The 15,133-nt window shown below is 40.5% G+C and overlaps 1 protein-coding gene across 3 annotated transcripts in view; it reads left to right on the top strand.

Moving 5' to 3' along the window:
* Positions 1-15,133, top strand: part of LOC103720113 (DNA topoisomerase 3-alpha) — a 74,814-nt gene that overhangs the window by 44,131 nt on the left and 15,550 nt on the right. For 2 of the 3 annotated variants that reach the window (XM_008809676.4, XM_008809677.4), the window contains exon 15: positions 3,104-3,233. The exons of the other annotated variant lie outside the window; for it this stretch is intronic. In XM_008809676.4, coding sequence (XP_008807898.2) covers positions 3,104-3,233 — 130 coding nt within the window. The remainder of the gene's footprint in view (positions 1-3,103; positions 3,234-15,133) is intronic. 3 annotated transcript variants of the gene reach the window in all.

The following is a 15,133-nucleotide window of genomic DNA, read 5'->3' as shown; positions in this document are numbered from 1 at the left end:
GTGAATCCGCACTTTGCATTCAGGCAATACCCTATGCCAAATGCATGCTTGTATCTCTTGACGTATCTTTTTTTCTTTTTTTCATTTTTAAAACTCATTTGAACCAACAAGTAATGGCCTATTCCCTTTGTTGGTATAGTACATACTGTGGTATGTGCCACACCAGGTGGTGATTTTTATAGGTACTTGAACCAGTATTTAAAGGTTTTTTTGAAGATGCCATTCAGTCATTGGCATGTTAAAATACCCATTTGAAATGGTTTTATGATCTTTCATCCATTTATACAAATGTTCTTCGAAAGCAAGGAGTTAAAAGCAATTTCAAGAGAAAATATATACAGTTCATGCGTTGATGTCAGGGGTTGACGACAAGAAATTTTTTAGTGTCTTCTATGATTGTGGGCCTTCGAAGACTTCTACAATTGTGGCATCAATATATTAGGTTTGATGTTTTAACATACAAATGTAAGAGCTGCTCTATTTCTGTAGTTGCTTATGTTGAATTCCAAATTTATGATGCTTGGCTAATGAAAGGATTATTTTGTGGTGATTTACAACTAGGGCTTTTAATTCTATAATTCCCCTTTTTAGTATGTTTATGTGTGAGGACATAGGAAATAAAGGTGCTTCAGGGATGAACCCCATGCAGGATTTGCTAATGATATGCATAAGTTGATCTGAAACATAAGAAAACCTAGCTAACTAACTCCTTCATGGCATTATTTATACTGATATAAGGAAGTGGATACTGAAACTTGTTGATGAATGGTGGAGAATTAATAACCAGCTATTAGAATCACTTAACAACTTTAAGAATTTTTTCAATTTCTTTGTTTCATGCTGCTTCAGTCATATAACATAGAAAAAGTGACGGTTTTTGGAAATACTTTAGAGGCTCACCTTGCCTTTGAGGTGAGAACATGATAAGCATTTCTAAACATGCTTGCCTAGAAATGTGTTCTTAAAGGCTTACCTTAGAGGATCAACTTGCCTTACTCCTCGAGGTGATACTTTATGGAAATACCTTAAAGCTCAGGAATAAACGCATGTTTGCTGCACATCTTGCACCTTAGACCACATATCTATTGGAGAAACACAACATACTTTATTATTTCCATCATTTTTGAAGTGAAAGAAATTGTTTATATTTAAGTTTGAATAATGTTGTCATCTGTAGCCTCAAATGCCAAACTTTATCACAGTTGGATGATATTATTCCATCATTTAAGCCTTATGAACATTAAATGAATGAGCGCCGAATCAAAATTATGCCATTTCGCCAACAAAATTTTACAGATAATTAGAATATGCAGCACATCATATATGGTAATTTTGATCATATTTGTGTTGTTAAGTTGTTAATTCTGTTATCCATATGGTAGGCAATGCACATGGTAAAATACAATGAATGGAGATATCTAAGATTATTTGTGACTTGTTACTATAAATTAATCAAAAGCCAAGTTCTTTAATATATATATATACAAGTATATCTAGTTAAAGTTAGGCAAATTACCTTGGTGTATCTGTCATGAATCATTTGATAAACATGCATCTCTTTTTACAACAATGTACATAAGTGTGCACATGGATTCGGTCGGTTTGAGATAGGGGCAAACCTGGTACAGACCAATCTCAATGTGTTCACCAATTTTTAGGATAGGAGCCGAAACAAACCAAGCCAATAAACATCAGTTTGGTTCTTGGGTCATATGGACTATAAAAAATATATTTTGGTATTAATAATTTATTGTATAATTCAAGAAAATCTTCTTAAAACAAATAGTAAGAAATATAAAACAAACAAACAATCTAATAAACAAAATTATAAAATAACAAACCCAAAAACAAACTACAAATTTTGGACATAGCTTGTCACAACAAGAAGAACCCATCATTTAGTAAACTTGATATACATTAAGTATATAATTAGAAATATGAGGCAATATGTGACTGTACAATAAAGTATAAACTTTATATACATAATACATAATATTGTGTAATATAGATTAGTTTGGTCTGACGTGGATCAAGTGACCCGACACCTTGATTTGGAGCCAAACTCCTTCAGTTATGTTCTCCAAAGAAAGAATTGGAATCGATCTCGGATTAAGAAAGAATTGGATCATTTTAATTTTCACTTACCCCAGATCTTTTATGTTCACCCCTCCCCCTTTCCTTTTTTTTATTACTTCTCATTGCTTCTCCCCTCTATTCTGTTTATTAATAAAGTTTTTTTGGTATTCTACACCATTAAATCTTCAAAACAGAACAGCTTGATAGTTGATACGTTTGTATGAGTGGTAATTCTTACAATCTTAACATTTATGTCGTGATCATTGTTGGTAATGATGCTTCTACTATATCCCATTTAAATTGGGATTTTTAACATGGATAGAATCCTAGGCCTTTTTCTACTTGGCATTTCATGGTCTATTTTATCTTACTTGCAGTTCTCTTTTCTATTGGATAAGCAAGAAGCAAGACATTACCTCTCATTGCATCACCAAATCTATGAAAATTACTTATACAACTGCCGTTACATTGTACTACATCCTCTAGGATTAAGTGATGCATTGACTATTGCACCATCTTATTCTCGATAGTGATAATTAGCACATATTCATATTACATAATCCAATTATTCCTATGCAAACAAAGACTCCAACCAGCACTTTGACCCAATTACTTTGTTGCTTCCTTATGCTATCTCTATTAAGCATCTCATGAACTTCATAATGACATGTACTACCTTGAATTTTGGATATATATTTTCTTATGAGAGACAATAGCTCTTGGTAAGTGTGTATACAACTATTACCAGTCCTGAACCCCCCATATTGTATTCAATGTGTCATAGCTACCTTCTAAAATGACCTTGTCAATATACATACAAACTTTTCTCTGCCATACTTTTTGCTTATTGTTGTGAAGGATGTATTGAAAATCATGAAATATTGCCTAATAGGTTATATTTGAACTTCTTGTAATCTTGATATTAGTAAATTTCATTTTTTCAAAACCTTTGTGTGTATATTTCCTTGTTACTACTGTTCCTTTTTGATAATATATTTATATAGAATTTATACATGTTCCTATTCAGGTATGAGCTTTGGAAGCCGTTCCTTAGATCAATGATGGAGTGCGATATGAAAGCAGTTAGTATAGGTTCGAAGAGGAAATCTGAAGTTCTGGAGGGTTGCTTGCAGCAGATGAAAGCTTGTTTTTTAGATGTAAGTTAGTAATGAAACTTGGTCACATCCCAATAGGGAGGAACAATTGAGTAGTTGCCTCTGCATTTTGATATTCTAAAAGAAATTATGATATTTAATCATATTTTAGTAAATTATATTAATTTGGTTGGAACTTTTCTCTACCACCTAATTTGTAGTGTTATTATGAAATATACAAATATAGCCATGGTCTGCCGAACCGGTCCGTATCAGCCGGTTCGGCCCGGTACCGACCGGTCCGGCCTGGAATCAGTACTCGAATAGCGTGGATACCGGTTCCAGCTGTCTGCATACCGGTTCCAGCTATTTTCGGACTAGTACCTCTAGCTATCTCTCACTTGCATTAAAGCCAATCAATCATATATCTAAGTCCCATCTTCTCAAGGTGGGCTTAAGTCTTCTGCTGATTTAACTGCTTAGTGAGAGGGTCCGCCACGTTGTCCGCGGAGTCTACTCTCTGCACCTCGACATATTTCTTTTCGAGGTAGTCGCGTATGAGGTGAAAGCGCGGCTCTATGTGCTTGGACTTCTGATGAGACCTTGGCTCCTTAGCAAGAGCTATGGCACCATTATTATCGCAGTAGAGTGTGATGACATCTGATGGCATTACATCTAGCTCTGCAATAAATTTCTTGAACCAAAAGGCTTCCTTTGCAGCTTCAAAGACGGCGATATATTCAGCTTCCATGGTAGAATTAGCAATGATCGGTTGTTTGGAACTTTTCCAATTTACCGTACCACCATTGCACAAGAACACATATCCAGATGTAGACTTTCTATCATCAATATCAGTCATGAAATCTGAATCTGTGTATCCTTCTACCTTTAACCCTGATGATCCTCCAAAAATCAAGAACAAATCTTTAGTTCTTAAGTACTTAAGCAATGTTCTTCACAGCAGTCCAGTGCTCTTCGCCTGGATTTGACTGATATTTGCTGGTGACACTCACAGCAAGAGCTATATCAGGTCGTGTACACAGCATGACATACATGAGGCTTCCTATTGCCGAAGCATAAGGAATCTTGCTCATGCGTTGTATCTCTTCAGATGTGTTGGGGCACATCTTCTTGGAGAGATGAATCCCATGCCTGAGGGGTAATGAAACCCCTCTTGGAGTTTTCCATACTGAACCTCTTCAGTACCTCCTCTATGTACATCTTCTGTGATAGGCCAAGCATCTTTTTAGATCTATCTCTATAGACCTTAATCCCCAAAATGTAGGATGCTTCCTCAAGGTCTTTCATAGAGAACTCTTTTGATAACCAGACCTTGACCGAAGTTAGCATGGGAATATCATTCCCTATCAGGAGGATGTCATCTACGTACAGTACGAGGAACACGACAGCCCTCTCACTAACCTTCTTGTAAACACACGGTTCCTCTTTTTTCTTGATGAAATCAAACGATTTGATCGCATCATTGAAACGAGTGTTCCAACTCCGAGATGCTTGCTTCAGTCCATAGATGGACCTTTGCAGCTTGCAGACCTTGTGACCACCATCACTGGAAGTGAAACCCAAAGGCTGCTCCATATAAATATCTTAATCAAGATATTCATTCAGGAAATCAGTTTTCACATTCATCTGCCATATTTCATAATCATGAAATGCTGCAATGGCAAGCAATGTTCGAATGGATTTTAGCATGGCTACAGGTGAAAAGGTCTCCTGATAGTCAATGCCTTCGCGCTGACTATACCCTTTCGCCACTAGCCTTGCCTTATAGGTCTCTACCTTCCCATCCGAACCTATTTTCCTTTTGTAGATCCATTTACATCTAATAGGTACTATACCTTGTGGTGGATCTACTAAGGTCCAGACTTGGTTGGAATACATGGAGTCTATCTCTGACTTCATGGCTTCCAACCATTTCTCGGAATCGATATCTGATATTGCCTCGTTGTAGGTATTAGGATCCTGTACATGTTCCCTATCTCCCATGAGGAACATTTTCTCGGTGTCCTCTACTAGTATACCTAAGTATCTATCGGGAGGATGGGAGACCCTACTAGATCTACGAGATGGAGGAGGTACAACGTGTACTGGCTCTGTATGAATAGGTTCTATAGGATCCAAGACTCGTTGCTTTTCAGAGACTCTCTCTTCAAGCTCAATTTTCCTTCCACTGCCTCTATCAAGGATAAACTATTTTTCCAAGAAGACGGCATGTCGGCTCACAAACACATTGTGATCCTCTGAGACGTAAAAATTGTATCCTAATGACTCTTTAGGATATCCTATGAAACGAGCACTTATGGTCCTAGGCTCTAACTTGTCCGCCTGTTGTCGCTTGACGTGGGCCGGACATCCCCAAATCTTGAGATGACCAAAACTTGGCTTTTTACCCATGCCATATCTCATATGGTGTGGTAGGAACGGATTTAGATGGAACTTTATTCAATAAGTAAATTGCGGATAATAAGGCATCTCCCCAAAGAAACATAGGTAGATCAGTGAAGCTCATCATGGATCGGACCATATCCAATAGAGTCTGATTCCTCCTTTCTGACACCCTATTGAGTTGAGGTGTACCTGGAGGCGTCCATTGTGAGACTATGCCATTCTCCTTGAGATAGTCCCGGAATTCCCTACTAAGGTATTCTCCTCCTCGATCTGATCGAAGAACCTTAAGGGTTTTTCCGGTCTGTTTTCTACTTCATTTCTGAACTCTTTGAACTTTTCAAAAGACTCAGATTGTATCTTATAAGATACACATACCCATATCGTGAATAGTCATCGGTAAAGGTAATGAAGTACGAATAACGACCCCTGGCTGACACATCAAATGGGCCACACACATCAGTGTGTACCAAGGTAAGTATTTCAGTGGTCCTCTCCCCATGTCCTACAAAAGGTAATCTAGCTATTTTTCTTGAAGACAGGACTCACAAACTGGATATGACTCGGAAGTCAATGGGCCGAGAAGCCCATCTTTCTCCATTTTGTTCATTCTGTCCTCTCCAATATGGCCAAGCCTGAGGTGCCACAAATACTTCTGGTTTATCTCATCTCTGGATCTTTTGGATCCTACAGACACATCAACATGTAAGTGATAGAGACTGTTAATCATGAAACCATGTGCAACTAATTTATTTCTGAAATAAATAGAACAGTAGTCTTTGTCAAATGTCATAACATGACCATCCTGTTGCTAAACATGAAACAGAAATCAAATTTCTGCTAGCAGCAGGGACATAATAACAGTCTCTAAGCAATAAACTAAACCCAGACGGTAATCGCAGAGGATAGGTGCCCACAGCTACAGCAGCAAACTCTTGCCCCGTTGCCTATCCGAAGGGTTACTGCACCTTCCGCCAGTCTCCTACTTTTCTTTAGACCCTGCATAGTAGTGCACAAATGATCACTAGAACCAGAATCTATAACCCAACTAGAAGAAGAAACCGTAAGGTTAGTTTCAATTACGAGCAAGTCTAACATACCTTCAGAAGGTGTGTCTGCCTTTTTGTTCTTCAGGCTCTCGAGGTATGAAGGGCAGTTCCTTTTCCAATGGCCGTCGACGTTGCAGTGGAAACATTTTCCCTTGTCATTAGCCTTTTTCTTATGAACTTCCTTCTTCGGCTTCTTGTCTTTCTTCTGCTTCTTTACAGGCTTCTTTTTCTTCCAAGTAGACTTTCTCTTGGAACCAGAAGTCAGCTCAGCAGCCAGAACAGAGCCTCTTGAACTTTTCAAGGCTCCCTCAGCAGTTACCAACATATTCAACAATTCAGTCTTAGTGCAATCAATCTTATTCATTGTGGTAGTTTACTATAAACTGCCCAAATGAATCAGGAAGGGATTGCAGGATCAAGATCTATCTGCAGTTCCTTATGCATGGTCATACCGAGCTTCTCAAGCTTCTCTAGGTTCTTGATCATAGTTAAACAGTGATCGTGGACAGACTGCCCCTCGCGCATCTTTGCCTGAAAATCCTCTTGGATACTTCAAAGCGTGCAGTGCGGCTCTGCTCACCATACAACTCTTGCAGGTGAAGCCAGTATTTCCCTGGCAGTCTTCATATTCTCATGCTGGCATTGAAGTTCATTAGTCATGGATGCCATGATGTAGCACTTGACCCTAATGTCATCATCTGTCCACTTTTGATGCGTCTCACACTGATCATCAGTAGGACGTGCTGGTAACCTGGGGATGTCATTTTCGAGCACATACCCTAATTTCTCACAATTCAAATAATTTTCAGGTTTCTAAGCCAGTCTTTGTAATTGGTTCCGGTTCAGTTCTGTCGGTCTCAAGAATACGGGTTCCAAAGGGTTTGGAAGCCTGGACCATTGTGATCTGTAGAGGTAGTAAAGATTCTAGTTAGACTTTGTACTTGAACTCTATTTGTTTTAGGGTCTTTTAAAATAAATATGCTCCCACTATTTTCTCGAATCCCTCATACTCCCCTGATGGAGAAACGAAAATCCTACGCGATTAGAGTTTCTAGTGAGTACTGCGATCTCACCGATTTACATGCCGCCTCACCTAACAGTTATTGGTGACATATAAATGGATGAGTGTACAACTCTTGTACAATGCTTCTTAAGCAAATTGCAGTGGTACTTGGTCTCTAAGTCATGAAGACCTCATCTAACAGTTATTGGCCCCATTACTTAGTTAAGTCAGACCCACCGTATAACCGCAGAAATAAAGTCGTTATTGGATCCTCACCTAACAGTTATTGATGCCCAACCCCACCTTTACCCCGCAACATCTAATGTCTAATAGAGAGGTCCAGTCCCCCGATGCAACTTGCCCACTGTGTCCAGCCGAGACAAATCAACACCGGAAAGACCTTAGCAGCTCTACTACGGTGGAAGACCTATGGACTTAATATTGCATAATCATGTCTTAGTGTTTGCAACTTGAGTTCTTCATAAGAGGTAATCGAACAATTGGCCAGGTAAGCAGGTGGGAGGCTTCTCTTACTCGGAGAGTAAGGTCCTAATTAAGTAACCACCTTTTAGGCTTGCCTAGACACCAATTAGATCAATTAATCTAATTCATATTGGTTCACCCTCGACTGATTAGGGAGGTTTATAATTAGGTCTCACTCGATCGCGTATTCACATCTAATGCAAATATAAGTCTACCCGCATAAACATAAGCATTAATCATCCAGGCATTTATCAACAAAATAAATATAATGGTGATGATCATGGATCCAGGATGGGGTCATTTTACAAGCACATGCACGTCAATTGGTTGATCGTCTTCAACTCTTGATTTGATCTTGATCCCTAGGTCCAATTGTGATCAACTTCTTGATCCATCTTCAATCAACCCTTGATCTCGATCCGCGCATGTTAAGCTTGTTGATGTACATATCGATCAACCATCGACGTGCAACACACATCACAGATTACATCCCAGATTGCTTTAAAAATTAAATAAAAATAAAATAATAAATTACAACCATTTTTCATGAGACACGCAAGTCTCTAATACATAAATTTAAGATGCACGCAGGCATCTGAAAAATTAAAATTACATGCATCACAGAACATCGCAGAACATTTCATCATATTCAAAAGGGTCCATCCATGATCATCACCATACGCATCACATGCATAAAAATTATTTTCAGATCTGTAATTTAATTAATTATTTCATCTCATGACTTGCTGATCATGCTAGATTTGACTCTAAACATTTGTAATCACATTATCAAAGCATTAGAATCATTAATCTAAGCATCTAAAAATTAGTATGCAGAAAAATCAGCAAGCTGAAAATTCTGCATACATAAATTTCAGCAAGCATAATCCCTTAAATTTCAGATCTAGAATGCCTTGAAAAATTTAATTCTAATCTTAATCTACATAACCTTGGCTCTGATACCACTGTTAGGATCTGTCACATGCCGCTGAAAATTCAAAAATTTGCAGATATGCAGCGTAAAGACATGTGCATATCCCGTTCATTGCATGAACGTATTTTAAAACCTTTTGTAGATAGATTAGGATTAAATTCTTATTAAATTATTTTAAAATCATGATTAAGAAGATCAGATCTTCACCTTGTGCGGATAGATGGTCTCTGCCAGCGTATGCCGAACCGGCCCGTACCGGCCGGTACGGGCCCGGTACAAACCGGTCCGGCCAGCTACCGGTACGGCGGAGCCGTGGAAACCGGTACAGGCCGGTTCCTTGCCGGAGACGAAGAAGACGAGGAGAAAAAGAGGGAGCGCGGGGAAGAGAGGGAGGGAGTCCACCTTCGGCCGCCATCGGAGAGCCGCGGAGGGGCGTCGGAGGCCGGTGGGGGCGGCGGAGCCGGGCGGGGGACGGGGGAGCCCGCGGGGGCGCGGCGGAGGCGCGGCCGCGGCCGCGTCACTGTTTCGAAAGAAACAGGGGACGCGGCCGCGTTTTTTAATTTAGGAATTTTAAGTGAAGTCGGCAAATCGGTTGCCGACTTCACTTAAAAATCTCCAAATTTTTTAATTTGGGGATTTTTTAAGTGAAGTCGGCAACCGATTTGCCGACTTCACTTAAAATCCCTAAATTAAAAAACGCGGCCGCGTCCCCTGTTTCTTTCGAAACAGTGGACGCGGCCGCGGCCGCGGCCTCCGCAGCGCCCCTGCGGGCTCCGCCGCCCCCGGCGGCCTCCGACGCCCCTCCGCGGCTCTCCGATGGCGGCCGAAGGTGGGCTTTCTCCCTCTCTTCCCCGCGCTCTCTCTGGTGCTCTTCTTCTTCCCCGGTTCCGGCGGGAAGAGCTTCCCGGTTCGTACCGCCCGGAGCACGGTACGAACCGGCCCGTACCGGTCCGGTAGGCAACCGGTACGCCTACCGGATCCGGTACGGTGGACCTTGGTCTCTGCAAATCTGATTTACGTGGTATTTGATGAGGGTTCAGTGGAAGCCGCACACGTGTCCGGCCTCTACAGGTATCCACACGAAGTAATGAGTCGATCGAAGCCTTTGGATCTCTCCGGGGTGCTAGCTCCTTACAGAGAAGGCTATGGATGGCTGAAGTCCTCTCCTTTGAATAAACCTTTGATTGCCTTGAGAGGAGGAAGAAGAAGGAAGTGCCAAGGAAGAAGAAACGAAGGCTCTTCGCAGCCTTTTACTTTCCCTTGCGCTAGAACCAAAAGAAGAAGAAGAAAGAGATCACATCGCCTTTGGTTTCTTTCCTTGTTCTTGTGGCTGAAGAGAGGAATGAGAGGAGTTTCCTTGCTGCCAAAAGCCCAAGAAAAATCATGAAAAATTCGTAGCCCCTTTGAACCCCTCTTTTATGGTGTGTGGATAGAGATGAGCTCCTAAATTTTAGGAGCTTCATCTTTATCCCTTTGTGAATTCAAAATAGGAGGGCATGGCCCCTCCTTTTTCCTTCACGCCACCAGCCAAGGGAGAGGCGTGGTGCCCTCCCTCTTCCTCCCATATGGTCAGCCCTAGTTGATCAAATCAATAGGGAGGGTTGGGTCCAAAGGATGGGTCAATCCTATTCAAAATAGGATTATGTACACCCATTTTAATTTCTCAAATTCTAATCCAATTAGAATTTTAATTGAACCATGACTCAATTTGAACTCTTCAATCCTAATCCAATTAGGAGTCATTTAATTAATTAGATAAAATTAAAATTAATTAGGACTTGAGAAAAATCCTAATCTAATCAGCGACCTGTTCAATTTCAGCCCTAAGACAATTAGGAATTTAGAAATCCTATTCCAAGTAGGACTCTAATTTAATTTGAATCCTAATTCAATTAGGACTTCATGAATCCCACTCCAAGTAGGACTCATGATCAAGTCCAATTAATTAAATCCAATTAATTAAATTAAATTGCAATCCGATGCAATTATTTCTTCTTCTAACCACTTAACTCTTAGCGGGTTTTCAATTTATCAATCTAATTGATCTATGTGATTCTTTAATCACTAATTCAAACCATCGGATCGGTCAAATACTTCTAATGTGTGTAACCCCATAGGTTCTATTCTGACTGTGTAGTTGAGATATATTGCAATCTCTATCACAATATCATTGAAAACTTCTTTCAATGGGTTGAAACAATTCCAACTCAACTCACCAGGAATTATCGACCATCGAGATGATCCCTGTGAGTCTCACCATCCACTAGTGACACCTACAGTATGTAGTGGCTACCCAGCAGAATAGAATGATGAACCTCTAGGTGAAGTTATTGTATGATACAGTCCTTCTATCGTGGATCCCTACAGACCGGAGGTCATGGATAACTCGTCAAACCCCGTTGTCTGTCATATGTCTAGATTTATTCGACTTGAGTTCGATAGTGGAAATTCTTTCTCCACTTCATATTACTGCCCTGGCCAAGGTCTAGAACTCAGTCTAATAAATCACATAGGATCACTCCTCTTCTATCAAGGTCGATAGATTCCATGTAAGTGCATACCCTACTCCTACAGTGAACCTACTGCAGCCAATCCACACCATAAAGACCCATATGACTAGAGACCATGTATATGTGCAGTCAAACTACAATAACCTTACTGTGAATAGCTGAAGCACCGCAGGTCAAAGGACCAATCACACTACTGCAACATCAAGCAAGTCACTGACGAGTGGATAGACATCAAGTAACTTATTGTCTTGGTCACGCTCAGTACCCTTGTTCTCTAACAAGCACTTGCACTATCACTTTCAGTGTCCCTACACTGTGGACTCGAGTCTCGTCCCATCCCATAAGAAAAGCGATCTGTGCACTGATCGGATCGATCACCGTCCTCGTGATGATCCATTGATCAGGAGCATTTTAAAAATTAATCACCAATGATACATGGCTCAAATTCTCAACTCTTGAGAATATGTATCATCATCTTATTAATTTCTTGGACGATTCATAGACACATAAACAATATGAATGAAAAAGATGCCCATTTATTATTTCAATAATAATAAAGTCAAGTACAAATTTATGTCCTAGAATTATAATGTGTCAGCCAGATTGGCTTTTAGGGCATACATCTAACAGTTCCACCACGCTCGGCGCGTTTCCACGGCGCGTGGTCCCCCCTGTCCCGTGCGGAGCAGCACGCCTGCGCTTCATAAATGCCATAGAGCGCATATCCGTGTGTGGACGTGAACCAAAAAAAAAATTCTGTCCTTCGTGTTTCCCGCCCCGCGCGCGGTGGAACCGCTCACGGCGCGATTCCACTGCGCTGGGAACCGCCCCGGGCGCGATTCCACTGCGCTGGGAACCGCCCCGGGCGCGATTCCACTGCGCTGGGAACCGCCCCGCGTGTGGGCGCGCTGCCCCCTGCGCTCATAAATGCCACAGAGTGGCATTGGCCACCCTGGCGCGTCCGTGCGCAGACGTGAACCGAAAAAAAGAAAAAAATTGCCGACGCGCGGACGGAACCAAAAAAAGAGAGAGCAGAAGACCGGTTTGTACCGGACCGGTGTCAGTAGGTGACCGATACGCCTACCGGTACGGGTTCAGCATACCTTGAATATAGCTATTTTATATATTTTTAGTAATGGAGTGTTTCACATGATTGTGAAAAACTTTTATTAGTAAAATGCTTTCTTTATTTACTTCCCTTTGAATTTGTAAAGGGTGTGTAGACTCCAGTGGAGTGATTGATACAATTATAGATCCAAATCCTTTTTTTACTCAATATATCTTGGTTGCCTCAATTCAATGAATATTGTCAGGCACGTTAGGAGCACTACTGAATCCTGATAATTTTGCAACTCTCCATTACAAAGTTTATAATCTGAGGGCTAACCTGCCAAGCAAGCCAATCAGGCGGTCATACTAGCCTGAAAATTAGGAGAAAACTATACTAATAAAGACTTACTTCTGTGAATAAACATAGAATGTACAAGTTGTTAAACTAACGATAAACTTGACAATCTCTAAGATCTTCAATATCTGGTAGATATCCTAATATTCCCTTGTTTAGTGGTATCTGGTAAGATCTGTTATGAACAACTCATCTGTATTCTCTTTTCCACTAGCCATACTTATTTCTTCTTTCCTATTCTTTTTTACCTTCTTTTTTATTGTCTAATAAAGATCATCTAGATATCTACTATTGAAAGAGACAATGAAAGATTAAAGAACGAGATAGCATGATATTCTTTATTAGGATTGGATCTGGGTCTCATAAAGTTTAATAGATATATATCCAATATGGTGAGGGTTGTAACCAGCCGAGCTTGATCAAGCTTGGTTTGAAATTATTTCAAGCTTGAACTAGCGATCAAGCTTACTTTGTTTACTATTATTTTGAGCTAAATTCCAGCTAATTTTTGAACCTAGCCGAACACAAACATAATCCATCAACATGAGAATCGTAAATTGAGCTGAAATTAATTGGAACTTCAATCAAGCTTTTGGTAAAAGCTTAAATAATAACTTGGTCGGTAATACCAAAACCGGCACTCATGTCGGTAGGCCAGTGGTATGGTACGGTACCGTGCCATCCCGTCCTGGTGCGTATCAAGAAAGGAAAACCAAAGGGGGAGAGGGAGAAGGAAAGAGAGGAAAAGAGAAAGAGGAAGGGACAGAGGGAGGGAGGGAGGGGAGAGAGGGGAGGGGGGCAGATGCCGGAAGAGAGAGAGGGAGTTCGGAAGCCCTCCTCTCCTCCTTCAGTTGTCTGCATATTGGCTGAGCCTCGTTTCATTACTGGAGGAGGAGAGGAGGGCTTCCGAGCCCCTTTGGAGCCATCGAAGTCTCTTGCTGGAGTTTTGGTCAATCAATTAGATGATCATCGGTGTTATGGTGTTGGATCATTCGAATGCTGATTGATAGGGTAGGGGAAGATATGGACATCAATCCCATGAGGGATGATTGGTGGAGGAAGGAAGAGGATGATTCCACCATTCTTGGCACCACCATCTAGATCCGAGGTGCTGACTCGACTGGTGGCTGGGAAGATTGCCAGAGTTTCTCTATCAAAGCTTCTTCATGTCCTTAGTTCAAGGACTCTAGAGACAAGGAAAAAGGCGATGGGAAAGAGATGGTGGTGAGAGTGTAGGAGAGGAGAGAGGCATGGAGATGAGAGAGCCAAAAGTGATGGGAAAGCATTATGAAAGTGATTAAATAACATATCACGGTCAAGATGTGGTTGAACCCCTATCGAACCACAGACCCATGACCCAGCTGCTGAAATGGTTCGGTTCAGGCTGCCTGGTCCAGAACACTAAGAGACCTATTAGAGTCAGGCTTTTCTTTAGGTAAGGCTATGTGGATGTTTTGTGACAGTAAAGTAGTAGGTGTTGTTATCTGTAATACTATGTTCCTTCGAAAAACAAAACACATAGATATTAATTTTCACTTCATTCGTGATGCTCTGATGACCAAGAAGATTAGCTGGGTCAATGCACTTGGGTGGCAGATTTCAGACCATGTGTTCCAACTTGTTTGTGAATGACAACTATGTCTAGCACGAGGGAGAGCATTAAATATTATAATGTAATGATTTTCTTTAATCGTTTCTGTTATTAGCTATAATTCTATTATTAGTTGTGCTAGGAACTTTGTCCTTAGATACCCTTGCTTAATGGTCACTTAATTTAGTACTATAGGAGGAAGGTGTCTAATGAGATCTGTGTACTGGGTGCTGCACCGGTCGTTGACTGTACAGTATGGTATTGATTCAATACCGACACATGGTACGGGGTGGTGTACCGGCCATTCTGATCAATACTTCATTTTCTTTATTTTTTATTTTTCTTTTTTAATATGTTTTTGTTTTATTTATATTATAGTCATTATAATTGTTTTAGTTTATGTTTTTGATATTGTTTTAATGTCTTTTTGGTCAAGAAATAGACTTAAAGTACAATTAAAGTACATATAAGTAAATATACATATAATATAACAAATGGATTTTTTTGTTTAATGGATTTAAAGTACAAAATACATTTCGACATTTAAAATCTTGTGGAGGTCTATATCCCTCGTAGACATTGGGA

Source organism: Phoenix dactylifera, unplaced genomic scaffold, assembly GCF_009389715.1.
Source record: "Phoenix dactylifera cultivar Barhee BC4 unplaced genomic scaffold, palm_55x_up_171113_PBpolish2nd_filt_p 000186F, whole genome shotgun sequence".
Taxonomy (NCBI): domain Eukaryota; kingdom Viridiplantae; phylum Streptophyta; class Magnoliopsida; order Arecales; family Arecaceae; genus Phoenix; species Phoenix dactylifera.
Note: the sequence above shows the minus strand (reverse complement) of the source record. Positions and strands in the feature narration are given on the sequence as shown.